The following is a 20,334-nucleotide window of genomic DNA, read 5'->3' as shown; positions in this document are numbered from 1 at the left end:
CATATCAGCACTAAAACACCGGATCTCATCAAAACTCCGAAGCTAAGCGTGCTTGGACAAGAGTAGTACTAGGATGGCTAAGCTAAGCCCTGAGGCACCCGATCTACGTCGACGCTCCGATCCGACCCTTAGCTCCTGCCCCGCCAACGACGCCAGCCAAGGTGTAGGCACAAGAAGACAAGCCCCAAGCTAACGAGGCTCGGGGGCTCCCTGGCGCTGCCCCTTGGGCACGACATTGCCGGCCACTTTTCCGATAAGGTCACGCACGGAGCATGACACAAGAAGACAAAGCTTCCCAGCGGCCTTCGGGGGCTCCTCCTAAGCCAATCCACCATGTTACTCAACCCCAGCCTCCACCTAAGCCAATCCAACCACTTGCCTTCATGTTTTGTTTCTGACAGGAACAAAACACCGGGGGCCTCCTCCTTATGGAGTTCAAGAAGACCACGAATTCCCGAGCCATTCCCCAATCCCCCGCAATTCTAGGCTATAAGCCTCATTTGGCTGGCACCAGTCCTACCATTTCTTCCCCACCCATCACCTCCTGCTCCTCCGTAAGTGCCCCCTCCACCTTTTTGTTCTTGTGGTCGAAAACCTCATCTGCTTTCTCCGACCCCCGACGTCTTTTCTTCTCAAACTCCACAAATTGCTCCCCTTCAATGTCTCCCAGAGCCCGCTGCAAGCGACGAAACGAACCAGGCTTCCTTCCCCATCCTCCAGCCTCCTCATCAGTCCTCCCCCCGACATCCGTCACCACCAGATTCTGCGTCCCCATCTCCTTTACCTGATCCTCCACTACCTCCGGCATCCTCCCCTTTCCTGCCCCCACCACCCCAGCATGCCCCCATCCACATCCATGTCCTTTCCTCCATCCAGATTCCCTCCCCCAGCTAGCACCACATCAACCTTTGCATTGTCTGGTACCTCCACAAGATCAGGGCTCGGCTCCCCAATAATGCCCACCATCTGTACTCATCAGCCCCTGGATTCCCTCCTTCAACTACCGACTGCCCCTCACCTACACCAGCCCCAAGGTCAGCACCACCGCCCGCCTCCTCAAAAGTCAGGCACTTTGGCTTCCCCAGCCTCTCATCAGTTTCCTTCGCCACCCTTTTCACTGGACTAGTGCCATCATCTTTGAGCTCAGGATCGATGTCCGAGCTCGTTTTAAAAGAAGACGTCTGCAGCCTGCCTCGGTCCAGTACCAAGCTTGTCTTGCCACTCTGCCTGCTCCTCCCAAACTTGCCGCTGCCTGAACTCCCCCCTTCCGACCATTTCCACCCGCTTCCATTCCCCAAACTGCCTGCACCCTGCTTCCTCCTCCACACACGAGTCGCACTCCTTCTCCACATGGCCGGGACGCCCACAACCATAGCAGAAATTTGGAATGAATTCGTAGCGTACCGGGCACCAGCAATCTTCCTCCCCTTCTTCTCCTTCCACCAGAATACCACACCTCAGAGGCTTGCGAATGTCAATCTTCACCTTTATCCTCAAGAATCCCCCCACAAATGTTCCATCCTCCTCCGTATCAACTGCCAGCGTTCTACCAATCCGGTTCCCCAGCAGCATTCCATTTGTAGAGTCCATCATCCCAAGAGGGAGGTCGAAGACCCTGACCAAGACCGGGATGTGAGTGAACTCAATGTCCTTCAACCTCTTGCTCCTGTCAAACACCGCGTTCGGCTGGTCCGCGCTACAGTAAAAAACCCGGATGGTTTTGGATGAATAAACAGTATTCTGTGAGAGAAAGCTGAAACAAGCTGGAACAAAACATGCCCACCCCAACGGCATGAAAATCTCCAACCGCCAGCAGATCACCTCCAAACTCCCAGGGCCCTCCGTTATGGCTCTCCTCTTGCCCCCAGCTTGCAGGAACATGAAGAGGAAGAGATTTTGCCCCAGATCCTTGCACTAAATCCCTTGCCCCGGGCACCAGATCCTGCCTAGGGTTTGCGCCAGCCCCTCTGCATAACCCGCCTTGCTCGCAAATAGCTTCCCCACTGCCTGCGAGCTTGCTCCCCGTCGCCAGCCTCCGACCGCCTAGCTCCTCTCACCTTGCTCTTCTCCTCCTCCGAGAGCTTCAGCCCCCTCAGGAGACCCTCCAAACCCTCTCCGCCATCACCATTGCTGCGCTTGCCCTTCCCGCCCCAACTCCCCCCGCCCCCACCGCCGCCGCCGCCGAACTTGCTCACCCCGCACACCAGACCGGCACGCCGAGCTTTGGGAACTGCGATTGGGTGGCTACTGAGCCGAATCGAGGTGGAATCCCGGGGATTTTCCCCTCCGAAACACTAGATCTGGTCTAGGTTCGGCACCTTCTCTGAGTCGCCTAAGGGTCTCCCGTCTCCGCGACCCCTGGTCAAACCAGAGACTGGGCGTCCAAGCACTGGTGCTTGGAGTTCTGATCAACAGCCGTCAATGGAATGGCCACGGTTTCAGAAAACGAGGTGCATCTCAGAGCTCCAGCCGAGGTAGATTTGTGTGCAGCACAGGGTGCAGATCAGAGGGCCCTAAGCTGGGCTCAGTTACTTCATGGGCAAGGGCAAGCATACCATGCCTGTGAGTTCATAAATTACATTTCAGTGACAAATTAATGCGAAAGTCCTGGTCACTCAATAAAGAAGATTTTGCCTATTCCAACACACAGAAAAAAACTACATCGTATCGTATTGGCAGTCCAAAATGGGTCGGATACAGATCTAGATACCTCCAAATATGAACAATGAAGACATGCATGGTTAAAATGAGGACAAGTGTAGAAACCTGGATCAATAAAGCACCAGTGAACAGAGACGTGCGTCCAACGGTTTGACAAATGCCAAATTAATGTATTATTATCAACAAACGTCTTCAGATCCTTCGCATAATTCATTTCACTGAGATTTCAGCACTTCCACAAATCATTTCACTCATCTTTTAAATATTTGCTGTTTGCCTTTTCCTATCAGCTCTACAACTTTTTACAATTGCATTCATGGGATATAGAGAGGGGAAATGAGCAGAGCCACCTCCATTTGGCAGCAACCAGCCATCACAACCTATCACAAATGGATCATAACTCTGATAAATCTTAGCATGGTTATGCGCCGGTGAGGAGTTTATGATATGCAATCATGCATTGGACAATCGAAACCTTCACCATCTGCTTCTTTTCCTGTCATATATGCAGCCACACATGTAAATGACATGGTTGGTTTGCTGCATTTGCTGACTTAGAATAACACCAATCATGATTTCTAGTATGAGCAGGACCATGATTAGTTGTCCCAATGTTCCTTTCCTTCACAAGTGAAACAATACATGCCTTGTCATGCTGAGACGAGAAATGGTACTGCAAAACACATAATGCGATTATTAGTATTGACAAAACAGAACACTGATTTCAACCTATATCTGTTGCACTTGACAATATCTGCCAAATGTAACATGATCGTAGTAGTTTTTTGAGCCTATGTTGATTGATACTCCCTCCGTTTCAAATTATAAGATGTTTCGGTTTTTTTAGAGACATTGCTTTTACTATCTATCTAGACAGTGTATATCTAGATAGTATATCTAGATGCATATCAAAAGCTATGTATCTAGAAAAGCCAAAAACATCTTATAATTTGAAATGGAGGGGGTACCAAACAAAAGAAAATAGCAAAACAAAGCCACACCAAAAGCATTGCTATACAAGAAGTTATACTATAAGCTATTTATGGTTAAAAAAAAAAGCAAATTCATGCTGGTATGCAAGAACTACACGCCATGGAGATCACACAGGATAGGACAGAATATATGCTCCGAAAGCATGACAGATATTTGTTTTTTTTGTTAGTGTATGTGAATAAATTTTCACTTTCTCATAGTGTAAAACAAGATAAGTTTGGCACTGACCAATTAGAAAGATACTCAACACCAGTAAGAGGGTGATCCGAATAGAACGACCAAATTGAATGTTCTGTTGTTGGCCTTGTATATGAAGCCCACCTGTCCGTCCAGAAATTCTGGAATTTTCCTTCCAACTTGTCAAATAATTTCTGCTTCTTTCGGCTAGCCCATTAAATCTCTGTAAAACATAAAGAACCACTGGATTCAGAAATTAGCTAAAGTGATAACACCAACAAACTTAATTGGATGTCATTAACTTTGTGGACCAGTCAAAAGGAGCATATTTATAAAATGGATTATGCAGTAAAAGAAATAAAATATGTTTGCTATGCATAAAAGTCAATGTCACATGCTTAGCCCAATAAAAATGTAAACCAGCAAATAACATTCAGGATTTAGGATGTAGCAATATTTCATATGCATTGGCATACAGTTGCCAAAATAAATCGAAGTTCTCCCTCCCATGACGATCTTGAGAAATATCATAACATCAATCATTGTTTATATACTGTAAGTGGTATATGACATGAATGCAGATTAACAGTTTGTAGGTTCAAATCCATTACATATTACAGAAAGGAAGGTTTGATTTCATTATACAGCCATTAGGGATGCTACACTATTGAGTCAACATCTCCAAGGATTGTTTGCACACACATATGTCCAATAAGTTGCTCTCGATAAGATCATATTACATATAAACATCTTAAATTTAGAATAGGGTGGGGCAGTAGAGGAAATTGATATACCTGTGTTAATAAGGATAGAACCCTGAGGTCAAGATTATTTGACATATCATATCTTAATGAGCGATTTTCATCACTCTTGGGTTTCCACAAGCTATTCCAAAACCATCTCACTCTTGTTAAAGATTCTGTGCTTCTCCGGATGCTTGATAAAGCAGTTGTCTGACTTGCAGCCTGAACCCCAGTTGCGTTTGGGGACGATTTTCTATCATCAACCATCTCGTTACCAATGTCAATCTTCCAATGATCATTACCTACACTCAAATTTCTTCTAAGGCCATGTAACTCCTCAGCTAGACCACAAACATCACTCTTAACAGTAGAAATTTCTCTGCGTGGCACTTCATATATGTCTTTAATGATTAAAGCTGGATCACTCTGATCGTTCATGCCAACTCGCACATTTTTTTGTCTAGATGGGACATGGTTACTGCTGTCTGTGCTCTTCATTTCTGAATAGAAGTCTGCAGGTGCTGAAAGGAAAGCGACTAGATCATCTCGCTCCTCATCATCTAACTTCACCCAATTGAGCCCTTGCCTGCCATTGTCCATTAAAGAACCGTTTATGTCTTTCTCTACACGAGAAATTTGATCCTCAATGGCTACAACAAAATGCCGACGCCTTGCCACTGTACCCTCTTCCAGTGAATACTTATCGTTGCTTGAACTTACAGCCCTCTCAAACTGTTCCAACTGCACAGACAATCACTAGCAGTAATTAACAAGACCACAAGTCAGCTACTAGTATATAAAGGTTTATGTAAAAGCATGCCTGCCATTTTGCAGTCCCTAAAGCTGTCTGAAGCTCCCTTTGCAAATCGTCTACCTCCTCTGAGCTAGAACCATTACATCGCTCACGCATCCAAGTTCTATAGACAGATTCCATCCTGCATGGAGAAATTGTCAAATTCGAGGAAAATTGCATTAGAATATATGTTCCTGAATGCATTTGACTACTTGCAATTGTAAATGTCTGTTTCAACATGAGTTATTATTAATTGTCACAACCCAAGCAGCATTACATGGCGAAATTAACAAATAGAATTGTCAACTGAAGCAAAGTTGTATTCTACTTTATTAGAATAGAGCATTAATTGCCCCAGCCATACAATACAAAACAAAAACATAAATCAACAAAATAAGATATGAGATGCCACCAAAGAACCAGTTTTTACGACATCACAATCTGAACAGAACGGAAAGAACGGACAAAATAGGTAGAGCCAGCTGTTCACCAATCAGAGCGCCGCAAAGAAGCATCCAAATCTCATCTTACCCCAATCGACAACCTAGCCCAGTAATTACTAATAAAATTAGTAGAAAATTCAAGAGTCTAGAGTTCTGGAGTCCGCAAGGACCGCAAACAAGCACGGGTCAGATCGGAATCCCATCTTAAACACAGTACATCAATAATCCACAAAGCAGTCAAGGAACAGAAACCCAACCTTCCAAAAAAAAGGACAAGGACAGTCACAATTCACGGCAAAAACAATCGCCAAGCGGTAGACATTTTTTGCATATATAAAGTTCAAACTTTTGTAGCCCCGGGCGCAACGAATCGAAGCCAAGATGACGAAGGCACTCACAAGTCCGCCGACTCCTGCACCTCCTCGGCCGCCTGGAAGAACCCGTCCTTCTGCCACTGCTCGAGCCCTCCCGATGCCGCCATGTCGGCCGCCGCCGCCGCAGCTGCAGATCAAATCAGGAACGAGACACCCGACCGACTCCAAGGCACCAACACCAAGTGCGGTGGCTCCGAGCTCCAGGCGCCCCGCCTCAATGTCGCGCGGCCAGGCCAGCGAGCGAGATCCCGCGGGGGGCTGCCGACCAGGAGCTGCGCACGCCAAGAAAAGGCAGCGATTGCTTGCGCGCTTCCGCTCAGCGGGGAGGAAGCGGAAGCGGGGACAGGAGGGAGACGTAGGACGGTAGGAGGGGCGACGCGACGGGGAGGAGCTGGCGTAGGAGGGGAGGAGAGAGGGAGGGGGAAGTGAACTACTCCCTAGCTATATGCCTATATCGCCGCCCCCTGCTGGCGCTGTTTCGTTTTGGTTCCTCGTTCTGGTTCCCGTGGCTTCAGGAATCAGGATGTCAGCCTCTTTCTTCCCCACCGCTAGCAGCCCCAACCATGGCCTTGTTTAGATTGCAAGTTTTTTCACTTTCTTTTCGTTACATCAAATCTTTGAACACATATATAGAGTATTAAATATAGATAAAAAATAACTAATTACACAGTTTAATTGTAAATTACGAGACGAATCTTTTGAGCCTAATTAGACCATGATTGGACAATAATTGTCAAATACAAACGAAAGTGCTACAGTGCCAAATACTGATTCCTAACCACAATCTAAACCAGGTCCATATTTTCAGCAAAAGCTGTAAGTGACTTCGTATATACTCGCTCCGTTCCGAATTATGATTCACTTTGATTTTTTCATATATTAATTTTGTTATATATCTAGATATAGTAGAATGGATAAACCAAAAAAATCAAAAAGCTTTATAATTTGAAATGGAGGGAGTAGTATTTTTTAGCAGGGAAATTTTCTACTTCCACAATTTTATGGGTATTTTGTTGGAGCATAAATAATTGTATATTCACAGCACAATCCATGTGACATGTCTCCTTTTATTATTCTTTCCACGCAGCTGAGTAATTTATTTTGATTATATTAATTATTACTAGTTCTATTCTAAATTATAAAACATTTTGGTTTTTCTAAATTCATAGCTTTTGTTATGCACTTAGATACAGTGTATATGTCAAATGCATAACAAAAACAATGTACGTAGAAAACCAAAACGTCTTACCGTTTAGAATGGAAGGAGTCTTAAATATGTCCATGCATTATCTATGTACGGTCATATGAAAACTCAGCTTAAAAACAGTTATTGTGTATCCTTGTTGTGAAGTTAAGAAAGGACTACCAATCATACATATGTTATATCAAATAAATTACAAGACCTATAATGAATTATGTGAATAATCCGGTACGAGAAGTTGATTGGAGATGAACTCACTCAGCTTAAAAAACAATTACCATGAATTACAAGACCTATAATAATAGTGAATTATGTGTGTAATAGGAGATTAATTAATAATCCGGTACGAGAAGTTGGTTGGAGATGAACTCACTTAGCTTACTTACGCTTTCGTTCTTGCTTCGCATAAAAAGATTAACTCAAAATGGTGGGATGGATTCTAGAACTCGTATATGTTGGTCTAGCTCACCCTAAACAATCAAGGTGGGACTAAACCCTCTATAATATCTCAATAATATACACATGGGCATCTATGGGCCTTATTCTAAACTAGACCGAATGTCACAGTCAAGCCAAGATATGAACGATACGACACCAGCAAAGGTTTTATAGCTAATAAAGATGATATCTATTATCAAATTTGGATAGGAGTATAGAAATTCTCGGAAAGATGGCATCCACACTTTTCTCAAACGGAAGTGCTATGTGCAGGGTGTCTGTCCCATTCGGAGGTCTCTTCCTAGGCCTACAGACTAGCCCAATAGACCTCCTGCGTCCGTCCCTTCCGTTGCTCCTGCCGCCGGCTCCTACTCCGTCGCTCGCCTCGCTCCTCCTGCTCCTGCTCCGCGCGTCCGCCTCGCCTGGCAACACCGACCGGCGCCACCAGCGCAAGAAGAAGCGTCGGGCCCCGGTGCGGAAGCCCTCCGTTCTCGCCTCCTTTTACGGCTGCGGCGCACCAATGTAGACGGCGAAGGAGACCGTACCCGGATATGATGCATGTTGCAAGTGTACATTTCAAAATTTTTAGATGTTTTAGATGTGTATTGCAAGTGTTTCATACGGATGTTGCAAAAGTACATCGTTATGTTGCCTATATTGTAATGGTTGTACACGTATGTTGCAAGCGTCTATTCTCAAGGTTTCATCTGTTTTTTCAGACGTATGTTGCAAGTGTGTTTAATGGATGTTGCATATGTTCCACGCATAGGTTGCAAGTTTTTATCTGGATGTTGTGTATATTTGCAATGGTTTTCAAATGTTTTTGCAACTATTTCAAACGCATATTTCAAGTGTTTCATCTGTCTTCAAACGTATGTTGCAAGTGTTACATCTGGATGATTCAAATATAGATCGGGTATTGCACACAGGATGCGTGTGGGAAGTAGAAGGAGGCGCGAGCGGACCCTGCAGCGCGAGCCCCAGCGTGGGCGTGCGAAAAGAAGGTGCGGGGCAGGGGCTTGCTGGCACGGGCACGGAGTCCAGGCGCGCGCGGGGGAAACGAATCGGCCCGGGCCATAGTACCGTCCGACGGATGGATATCCGATCGGACGTCCGGGCGCTGCCGTTGCTCAAAGCGTTGTTACAAGATAATTATCTCCTGTGACACTCTTTAATTAGGTTAGATTGCTACGGCAAGGCTTTATGCATCTCATTGTCTTTCTAAACTCTAAAAATGTAAGATACAATACTTTGAAATGTGGAGCCAATGACTAGCATAGACTCAAGAGACAGTCGCACATATTTTAAGACGTATTTCTTTCTCAAAACACGATGATTAAGACTATTTGCTTGTGTCTTTCTCTTCTCTATATTTATCAGCTTAGAGTCACTGCTAGCTCATACTACTAGAGATTTTCTTAGTAAAATCTCCTAATTATGACATCCTTCGTCACAATGATATTACAAATTCTTAGGTTTTCAATGATGTTGTAAGATCGGTGCGTGTGGACTTAACTTTGGAAGCTCTTGAAATTTTGAGCAACAATTCAGAGGTGCTCATAGAGGTAGGGTGTACGTGCATGTGTTCATAGGTGAGTATGCGCCCGTGTATGTGAGCGTCTGGTTCTATAACGGGGTCTCACAAAAAATACAGAGAGCAAACTAGAAACGCATGAATAAACAATACTACTCCATCTGTCCCACAAAACATTAAAATCTCACTTTTCAACGCAAGTTTAGTGAAAATGTGAAATTACACATATGCCTCTCCAACGTCTTTCTTCTCATGTACTAGAACTCAACATCAATCTAGAATGTTCCATTAAAGTATAACATGGGATGCGTTGATTTTTCAAAGGTGCAATGTTTTTTATTAGTGGAGTCCATCTGGAAAAAATATATATCCTAAACTCTATGATTACATGAATTTTGAGGAAAGATTTAAACAGAAGGATTACGTGTTTTGTGGGATGGACGGAGGGAGTACTACTGGACACAGAATTAATTATCCAGAAAAAATAAAGTGTCGGCTGTTTATGGCAGATAAGGCGCCAGCGCCAGAGGGGCAAAACGGTAGCGAACAAAATAGTCGCTCGCTAGTCGCTTGGATGGCGATGGTGGTGAGCCTGACTCGTGCGGCCATCCGTCCTTGACGCTGATGCGCCAGCCACACCCAAACCCAACAGTCCAACACACATGCTGCTGCTGCCTGCTGCAGCTGCTTTTATTTATATACTCCGTACTGCTACTTGTTGTTGTGAAATAAACTCTGATTACTTGCATAGCACAGTAGAGTTCATTGCTACAGTAATCTATTTATATAAGATAAGATATCTGTCAGAACTAAAAAAATAACGATGCGATTTGATCAATGTAATCAGATCTGTAAGGATGGCAATCTGGCACTGTTTGATCATTACATAATCCAAGAGAGAGCCTTGAGCCATGATTACATGTCATGTGATTAGTTGTGAGGGCCAATCATTTTTAATCAGCTGGCTATGCTCTGAGTCTGGAGGCACCAACCAAATTATGCACCGAATGACCTGTGCTACAGATGGGCCGGGTTTCCCGTGTACGGTGTACCTGAAGAACAGAACAGGAAGTACTCCAACAACAAGCAAGTTGTGAGCCACTCGTCGGTAGCTACCAAAACCCAATTAGCAATATACTTTCCAGTTACTGCTACTGTCCTTTGCTTTCGTGTACAAATATCTCTACAGTGGACCGTTCGCTGGTTGTTTTCTAGACTGATAAATCTGATCGATGCTGATTTATTGTGAGAGAAAAATACTGTTGACCTGATCAGACCGGAGCGAACATGCTGAGCATCGGATTAGGCCGCGCTTAGATGACGAAATTTTTTGGTTTTGGCTACTGTAGTATGTTCGTTTGTATTTAGCAATTAGTGTCTAATTATGGACTAATTAGGTTCGAAAGTTTCGTCTCGCGATTTTTCACCCAACTGTGCAATTAGTTTTTTTTCGTCTACATTTAGTACTTCATGCATGTGCCACAAGATTCGATGTGACACTTTGGGTGAAAATTTTTGGAACTAAGGTAGTGTTTAGTTCCTAAATTTTTTCAAGATACATCGAATCTTTGGACGCATGCATGAAGCATTAAATATAAATAAAAAATAAAACTAATTATACAGTTTAGATGAAATTCACGAGACGAATCTTTTAAATCTAATTAGACTATGATTGAACACTAATTATCAAATAACAACAAAAATGTTATAGTACCGTCTCGTCAAAAATTTCGTCAACTAAACCAGCCCTGAACAGGCCAAATTGCTGTCGATTTAAAGTTGTACTTCTTGGGATTCAGTGAGCTGATTCTGTGTTTTTTATATACGTACGGAGTATGTGTGACACTGTCTGACACAGACAGCAACCATCACTGGTGACTGCCTGAGTGGTGACCGGTGAGGACAAATATCTTACCGGCCCTTCCAATGATGTTGGCAGTTTGTGGCCACAATGCAAGGCATTTCTCCACCAAAAGCCCCTACACTTCCAAATGGGGTGTGATAAGAGATTTATGAAAAGCATAAACGATACATAGGCACTTCAATTTGTTCACCTAGAGAGTTCCAGTGCTTTATTCGGGGAAAAAAAGGTTCTTATGCTTCCAAATGGGTATGATAAGCGTGAAAACCCCAGATCGCCACTAGTGGGCATCCAATAGATTGTAATATATACGGAGTTAAAAAAAAAAAGCAAAAGCTGATGGAACTCGCGGCAAAAAAAATTGCGTAACTAATCGTCATCCATAATATTCTTTTTATTAGAAAACTGCCCCAAATCCGTGCATGTCGTGACTATACATACACGTGTCTAGGTGGCTCGCGATAAATTATACTCCATTTTCGTCATAAAACAAATGTTGTTCTCGTAACTTTGACCAAATATATAAAAAATGTTATTATTCATAGTATATAGTTAGTATCATTAGATAGATCGTTTAATCTATTTTCGTAATATGTTGCTGATATTTTCTATAAATCTAGTCAACTTTAGAAAGTTTGACCAACACATGTAGCTCTCAACAAAGAAAGAGAAAAAATAGATACATAGCACTTCCCATTTCTTTTTTCATGGACATTTGATAATTTTCATTCCTCCCATTGCAACGCACATATGCATATTTACTGGTTATTATGCACTAATGTCGGAAAGAACGAAAAAGTCTATTCAACCTCCTCAACTATCACTCTAATAATTTGATTTTTCTTCTCGAACTTTAAAACAAAACATCTTACCTTCTGAACTCTCAAAACCATTAAATTAGCTCCTTGTCCTAGTTTGGAGTGGTTTCAAGGCGATTGTGGGGGTATAACCCTCGATACCAGCAGGACTGTACATGGGCCGAGTCGCTAGGAGAGATCTAGCCCATAAGACTGCGCATGGGCCACGCCACTAGTGGAGGCCCAGCCTACGGGATGACGTCGTGCGAGGCACGACACATGTCGGCATGCCTCACAAGACTGCGTGAAGATCTTCGGTGATCTAGAAAACCTGTTCGGATATGCCAGATCCTATGATATATGTAACTTCCTATCTTGTGAAACCGATCAGGATAGAAACAACCGATCTGTAACCCTACCCCCCGAGCTATATAAGGCGGGTAGGGACCCCCTCATTTTTATCTCATCTCTCATAATACAATCCACAAAGACACAGGATGTAGGGTATTACGTCAAGCTGACGGCATAAACCTGTCTAATTGTTGTCTCTTACGTTCTGTGCCACCAGCCGGTTCCCTCACGCGCACCTCCACCGATTCATCTACTACCGTGGGTATACCCCTCGGTAGACTGCCGGATGTATTTCATCGACAATGACACACCAGGTAGGGGGTGTGCGTGCTGAATACATGGCGTACCGGATGATCACCTTCCCAAGCTCCATGGCCTTTCCCAAGCTAGGCCAGATCTTCACAGTCAGATCCATGACTTGGGTCATCAGCCCCGACGGCAACGGGGAGATCGTGGAGGCGGTGCAGGATCACCCTATGCCGATCGCGCCAACACCTACAATGACATCTCCGATCCCGGTGCCCTGCCCTGGGTTAGGAGATCCATCAGTAATGATAATCTGATCTCATCCATTGATTGGGTCATAGACTGCTTAGTGGAATGTCAGCTCCTCATGGATTCGGTCTTAGATCAATCTAGTGCGAGCGATGAATTTTCCATACTCCAAGATCACCAAGCCGCTGCAACCGAGCGACCTGCTCGGCCACATCGTTCAAGGCGGCCAAATTCCGATCTGGTGGTCATGGCTGCTCCAGAGGGGCGCATGGTGCGGTGTCGACCACTTCCCGCTACCGGCCTATGTTTAGCTAACTACGAGGCCCCAATGGAGGACCCACCGAAGCCCTATCCCTTTGGGCTAGAGGGTGCGGGATCTGCGTACTAGAACACCATCCACCACCTCTTCGTCGACCACATCGAGCACGACCACATCACCGACCTCTACATGATCGACCCGACTGACTCTGGTCAGCCCACGCGCCGTGGTCAACATGGTGGCTATTCGCCAGCTCTCGGATGATCCCTCTCTTCCGACCGAGTCTCTCCACAATGTCCTGAATGAGAGCCCCAACGATTATTCCAAGGGCTCAACCAAGATCGTATCAAGTTGCCCTACTTTCCTTCTAGGGTTTGGGGGCATGATTTTCCATGTCAGCCACGACAGCGTCACCAAGGATGGCAAAACCGATGAAGAGCGCGAAGCTCATCTAGCGAAGAACGCCGATCGCCAACGTCGTCGAGATGCAGAAGCAGCCCAAGAGGCCAACGAGGATGGTCGTGGCCCGCTCCGCCATCAACATAGTCATGAGGAGGCATTTGACATGGTGGGCGACTAGCCTGTCTACCAGACTCCAAGCGCCAATCTAGCCGTCGCTTTCAACGAGCTTGACAAACTCCATCAGACTCCAGAGGTCGAGAAGGTTCGAGCACATATCATAGCAGAGGCGGACCAACCTATAGGGCGAGCTTGGGCGGCCGCCCTAGGTCCTCTCCGGCGAGTACCACTACTACACCTCAGTTCTTCGACCGGCGATGGTGTCCATCAAGCGAGTCAGCGAGCGCAGCCACTAGGTGCGTGAGGTTGAAGAAGGTGCAGCCCTGCTGGGCCATCTGGCAAACAAGGCTCATCCCCACCCCAGTCTTCAATGGCCCATTTTTTGCCTTTCTGGACCAATAGGGCTAGGCACAAGGCAAGCCAGGGGTAGGGGCACACGCGCATTCGCTCGCATCACAGGCTCGCAGCTAGGGAGCTCGGCGGCGGCACTCCAACTGGCAGCGGCGTGACGTGGCGGTGGTGCTCTAGGCCGTGCTCGCTGCCTCCCCTCCCCGGCTTCCCATCCCTAGCCCATACGCCGGCTGCCCAGGCCCAATAGGCAGCTGAAGTTGGATCATGGATGGGAGAGGAGATGAAGCCATTGGGGGAAGAAATGAAGCCGGAGCCGGCGATGCGTCTAGCATGGCGAGGAGGCTGGCAGCTCCAACTCCATTGAGCCAGAAGTGGTATAAGAAAATAGGTACTGCTATTAATCCATTATCCATTGCAAATTGTTAGTCAATTAAATAGATAGAGATTGGTCTCTGACTGGTGAAATCAATTCAATGGTTAATTGGTTTTGCAGATTTGAAAAGCTTTTTTCCTAGTACAAATTCCGCAAGTGGAAGCAACTCGGAACCAAGTACTCGTGAAAGCGGTAATGTTGTTGTTCCTGAATCTGAAGAACAAGAAGAGCTATGAGATTCAGAGCCACATCCAGTAGAAACAATACAAGGTGTTGAACATCAAGAAGAACCGTCGTCACATGAGCAAGATGTTGAAGGTATTAAGGTTTTCAACCCGGATGTTCATCTTGTTTCTGATCCGAGCCTTCGTGTAGCAATTGATCAATTCCATCCAGACATTAGAGATGATGTTAGGATGGCTTATTTGGTGAAGGGCCCAACCAAACCTTATGGCCATAATTTTCCTAAGAAGCCAAATGATAAGAGGGTGTTTCTAAAGAATTGGTTACAACAGTATGATTGGTTGGAATATAGTGTGGCTAAAGATGCAGCATTTTGCTTCTATTGCTTTCTTTTTAAGCAAAAGCCCTTAGAAACACATTTTGGTCATGATGCATTCAGTAAAGAGGGGTATAGAAATTGAAAAAATGCAAATAATGGATTTCCTCAGCATGTTGGTGGCCCGACAAGCTACCACAGTAGAGCAAGGACAGCTTGTGAAGATTTTCGGAATCGGAGGGCAAGCGTCTCACATAAAATTGAGGCTTACAGTGTTGATGCAGAAAAGAAATATGAAACACGTGTGACGGTTTCTTTAGATGTTGCAAGTTATCTTATTTCACAAGCTCATTCATTTCGAGGCCACGATGAATCTCCCTCTTCCTTAAATAGGGGGAATTTCTTAGAGATGATTGAGTGGCACAAAAAAAGGATTGGGGAGGTACGACTTGCATTTGAGGAGTTATGTCCATTAAATGCCCAAATGCTTTCTCACAAGATTCAGAAGGACCTTTGTGCGAGTTTTGCAAGGGAGATAAAGGAAGTCATAAAGAAAGAGATTGGCAATAAACTTTTTTCAGTTCTAATTGATGAATCTTGTGACATCTCAATAGCGGAGCAAATGGCTGTGATTGTGAGGTTGGTTACTATTTAATTGCTGATTTGTAAATGATAATAATTATTAGAAACTATTTAATTTAATTGTGTCTATTGGTCTGCAGGTTTGTCAATGACAAAGGAATGGTAGTGGAAAGATTTTTGGGTCTTAAACATGTGGAGGACACAACATCTCTCTCATTGAAGAAGTCATTGCTCGATGTTCTTGCTGAATATGGTTTATCCATTTATAGACTTCGAGGGCAAGGATATGATGGGGCTTCTAATATGAGAGGTGAATTCAACGGTTTGCAAAAACAAATTCGTGATGAAAACCCACATGCTTTCTATGTGCATTGCTTTGCTCATCAATTGCAGCTAGTAATTGTTGCTGTTTCCACTTGCTGTTCATCATTCTCTGATTTCTTCAACTATGTGAGTTTGATTGTGACTAGTGCTAGTTCATCTTGTCGAAGGAAAGATATCTTGATTGCTGAACATCGTAATACAATTTTAGAGAAATTGGATGGTGGAGAGATTTTTCTGGGAAAGGGAAGCATCAACGAACTAGCTTGGTTAGACCCGGTGATACAAGATGGGGTTCTCATTTCACCACATTACTCCGTATTGAGAACATGTGGGATTCTGTGTCGAGGGTATTGTCTATGGTTCATGGAGATGAACGCAATCCTGGTAGAGCAGCCGGTTTGTTGAAAAAAATGGAGAGCTTTGCCTTTGTTTTGAATATGAAGTTAATGTTGAAAGTGCTTCGTATTACTAATGAGTTATCTCTCTTACTACAAAAGAAGGATCAGAATATAATTCAGGCCATGTCATTGCTTGTTGACGTCAAAACACGTTTGGTAAACTTGAGAAATGAAGGTTGGGAGCCATTATTTGAAGAAGTGAAAGCCTTTTGTGTTGCAAAAAAGATAAAGTTTCCAGATTTCAGTGAGCGTAGACCAAGATGGGGTCGATCAAGGCTTGATGATGACTTAATAACTAAAGAACATCATTATCGTGTTGACACTTTCTTGGCTGCACTTGATGCTATTCTCACAGAGATGGATCATCGCTTCAATGAGGTATCATCAGAGTTACTTATTTGCTTCTCTTGTCTTGATCCAAGAGATTCATTCTCTATGTTTGATTTGGAGAAGATTGCTCGCATAACGGAGGTCTATGATCAAGATTTTTCAATTGTTGATCGTTCTAATATAAGAGATGAACTTGAGACATTCATTTTACATGTGCGAAGAGTTGATGATTTCAGAGCTTGTCATGATTTTGCAAGTTTGGCCATAAAGTTGGTTCAAAGTAAGGCACACCTTGGTTTTCCATTAGTCTATCACATCATTGAGCTAGCATTGCTTCTTCCAGTGGCAACGGCATCGGTTGAAAGAGCTTTCTCAGCTATGAATATAATCAAGACTGATTTGCGAAATAAAATGAATGATGAGTGGCTTAAGGACTTGACTTTGTGCTACATTGAGAAGGAGATTTTTAGATAACTTGATCCTGAGAAAATTAAGATGACATTTCAATCCATGAAAGATCGGAAGATGAGTTTACCTCCAAAGCGGCCTCGATGTTCTTAGAGTTATAGGATGGGTATGTTTTCCTACAATGTTTGACACTTTTTTACATATTCCCTCACTTGTCACTTACTCATTACTAAATTTATTTTAATTGCAGGTTGTTTATGCTTTTTCTTTTGATCATTTCTTGTATGGTAAATTATCTGGACGTACTATGGAACAAAAATTCTCCTTATGTGCTCTTCATGTGAAAGGTAATCATGTTCGAACTTCTTATGTACCTTTTGTTTGTTGAATTATATATTAGAACATGATTGTTATGTGACATTACAATATAGATATGATATACATACATAGTTAGACACTTAGACCGGTATATCGGTTAAGTTTTGTACCTGTACATAGCGATCCGCCCTGGCTCATATTTTCGGCTGGGTCCGCCACTGTATCATAGCAGCGCAAGTCCAAGTCAACGAGTTCCAGAACGATGCCCCATCTTATTCCACCGCATCAGCCCATAGTCATCGCTCCCACTATGACGGAGGAGGCCGGCATCACGGCACCGAGGGCCCTTGACCTCAGGCTGGAGGTCCCTACCTCTATAGAGGATCCAGAGGCAACTATGAAGCTCATTCAACCCCTCTCTCGTGACCTATGTGACCACATCAATGCCGACGCAGATGTCCGCGGCTGCATCGAAAATAGCAAGTCCGCACACTACGAAGCAGAGATGGAGCGTCGTCGGCAATTCAACGCTGAACATGTGGGATTTGTTGCCCGTCATGCGCCACTTCTAGCCGGCACATCAGGACTTCGCCCCTTCATGGAAAGGCTCTGAGCCGTCCGGTGGCCTGTGAGTTTCAAGGTTCTTGGTGTTAACACCTATGATGGAAAGGCTAACCCCGCTTAGTGGCTAACTCTATATGAGATCGCCATGAGAGCCATAGGTGGAGATGAAGACATCATGGCAAACTATCTACCCATCATGCTTAACCAATCTGCGAGCAATTGGCTCCTCAGTCTATGGTAGAATTCTATCCGATCTTGGGATGACCTCAAGAAAGTCTTCACTGACAATTCCATGGCTACGTGCGAGCAGCCCGACACCAAGTATGACCTAGAGAAGCTTCATCAATCCTCCGGGGAGTCCATGCATGACTTCATCAGGTGCTTCTTGGAGATAAGAAATTATGTTCCCAATATCACTGACGCCGAGGCCATCGCCGCTTTCACCAAAGGGCTCCGGCATGAGCAACTCCGTGGCAAGCTGTACCGCAAGAGGCCCACAACCATCGGTGAACTATTACAAACAACAAATAGTTATGCCGATGCCGAAGAAGCCGAATGGGCTGCCCGCTCCACTCACCACCAATGCCACGACGATGACTGTCGTGAAGTTAGGCGCTACGTTGACCGCGACCGCCACCGCGATGACCAAGACCGTCGTGACGACCGCGACTGCCACCAAGATGACCGTGATCCCTGGCATGACGACCACCTAGATAGCTCGAGAGGCAGACAAGGCCACCATCGTTGGCCTGATAACTCCATCAACACCATCAACACCCGTGCCAAGCGCACCTACGACGCTGATTTTGGCAAGCTACTAGATGGCCCATGCCCCATCCACAAGGATGCCAAGCACACCATGCGAGAGTGTAGAGGCCTAAAAATAGCGCTCGATGGTGAATCATCAAAGAAGCCACGGCATGACGACAATGAGACTGAAAACGGTCAAGGCGGAGAATGAGGCAAGAACAAGGGCTCAACCTACTAGGAACTCAGCAAGACCATCGCCACCATCTTTGGTGGGAGAGCTATCTCTAAAGACAAGTAGGAGTAGAAGCTTGTAGCCTGACGTGTCATGTCGATCACTACATATGATGGCCCCATTGCTGATCCCAAGTACCTCTACTAGTTGGAGCACCCGATCACCTTCTCTAGGGGCGACCAGTGGTCGGATACCCCATACCCAGGGCGTTTCCCACTCATCCTGGATCCCATCATCAAGGATGTGCGCTTCCAGAAGGTCCTCATCAACGGAGGGAGCGCCCTCAACATCCTATTCACTGGGTCCCTAGAGGAGCTAGGGATCAAGAAAGAAGACCTTACCCCCATGGACTCTCTGTTCTGGGGATCGTTCCTAGAAAAGCGTCCTTGCCTCTAGGACAGATTACACTGCTGGTACAATTCAGCACCGCCAAGCACTTCCATGTCGACTACATCAACTTCCTAGTTGCTGACTTCAACATGGCATACCAAGCCATCCTTGGCCAACCAGCTCTCACCAAGTTTATGGCCGTGCCGCACTACACGTACCTAGTGTTGAAGATGCCGACGGAGCAGGGGGTCCTCTCCCTGTGCGCCAACCTCAACGACGCCTACTCCTATGAGAAGGAAAGCTTTGCGCTCACTGAGGCTACTGACATCTCCATCTGCATGTAGGACTGCCTCGCGTCTTCACAGCAGATTTCCCTACAGGACCTGGAGATCCCAACCATGGAGGCTGCCCGAGCATCAACCAAGTCCAAGGAGGTGAAGGAAGTGGTCCTCATCCCCGGTGACCAGTCTAAGACTGCTCGGATTAGGGCCGACCTCGATCCCAAATAGAAAGACACGCTTGTCAGCTTCCTAAGGGAGCTTGTTGACGTGTTCGCATGGAAACCGATGGACATGCCTGGTGTGCCTCGGGAGCTGATCGAGCACTCCTTAAATGTCTCGACGACCGCCAAGCCGATCAAGCAGAAGCTTCGATGATTCGCACAGGACAAAAAGGAGGCCATTAGGGTAGAAATAACCCAGCTCTTAGCTACCAGATTTATCAAAGAGGTGTTTCATCTGGAGTGGTTAGCCAACCTAGTTCTTGTAAGAAAAAGAATAAAGAATGGAGAAAGTGTGTTGATTACACCGATCTCAACAAACACTGCCCTAAAGACCCCTTTGACTTACCTCGTATTGATGAGGTCATAGATTCTATAGCTAGTTGTGAGCTCATGTGCTTTTTAGATTGCTACTCTGGTTATCATCAGATCATGATCAAGGAAGAAGACCAGATCAAGATGTCATTCATTATGCCCTTCGGCACCTACTGCTACACGACCATGTCCTTCGGGCCCAAGAACATGGGTGCGACTTATCAAAGAGCCATCCAATGCTGCCTCAAGGACCAGATTGAGAAGAACATCGAGGCTTACATCGATGATGTGGTGGTTAAGTCTACGACTGCCGACACCCTCATCGCCGACCTCACCAAAGTTTTCAAATCCCTAGAAGTGTACCAATGGAAGCTGAATCAAACTAAGTGCATTTTTGGCGTTCTATCCGGTATCCTGCTAGG

General features: G+C 45.1%; 1 protein-coding gene and 1 pseudogene across 2 annotated transcripts; one reads left to right on the top strand and one right to left on the bottom strand.

The window, feature by feature from the left end:
• Nucleotides 1–2,798: 2,798 nt before the first annotated feature.
• Nucleotides 2,799–6,671, bottom strand: LOC136476258 (uncharacterized). Of its 2 annotated transcripts, none has more exons than XM_066474027.1 (5): nt 6,209–6,671; nt 5,395–5,509; nt 4,626–5,315; nt 3,883–4,054; nt 2,799–3,334 (listed from the first exon to the last, which is right to left on the bottom strand). In XM_066474027.1, exons 1-5 carry the CDS (start codon nt 6,289–6,291, stop codon nt 3,312–3,314), a joined length of 1,083 nt encoding a protein of 360 aa, XP_066330124.1. In that variant the 5' UTR covers nt 6,292–6,671; the 3' UTR covers nt 2,799–3,311. The 2 variants fall into 2 exon arrangements, with proteins under 2 accessions (XP_066330124.1, XP_066330125.1); XM_066474028.1 differs by having other exon boundaries at nt 3,976–4,054.
• An 8,001-nt stretch (nt 6,672–14,672) lies between these two features.
• LOC136468961 (uncharacterized) lies at nt 14,673–17,057 on the top strand (annotated as a pseudogene).
• The last annotated feature ends 3,277 nt before the right edge of the window (nt 17,058–20,334 follow it).

The sequence above is a fragment of the Miscanthus floridulus genome, chromosome 8 (genome assembly GCF_019320115.1).
Source record: "Miscanthus floridulus cultivar M001 chromosome 8, ASM1932011v1, whole genome shotgun sequence".
Taxonomy (NCBI): Eukaryota; Viridiplantae; Streptophyta; class Magnoliopsida; order Poales; family Poaceae; genus Miscanthus; species Miscanthus floridulus.
Note: the sequence above shows the minus strand (reverse complement) of the source record. Positions and strands in the feature narration are given on the sequence as shown.

Coding starts and splice junctions, on each gene's coding strand:
- LOC136476258 (XM_066474027.1), bottom strand. CDS start 6,291: ATGGCGGCATCGGGAGGGCTCGAGCAGTGGCAGAAGGACGGGTTCTTC. Junction 5,510..6,208: donor GTGCAGGAGTCGGCGGACTT/GTGAGTGCCTTC, acceptor TTCTCCATGCAG/GATGGAATCTGTCTATAGAA. Junction 3,335..3,882: donor GTTGAGTATCTTTCTAATTG/GTCAGTGCCAAA, acceptor TGTGTTTTGCAG/TACCATTTCTCGTCTCAGCA.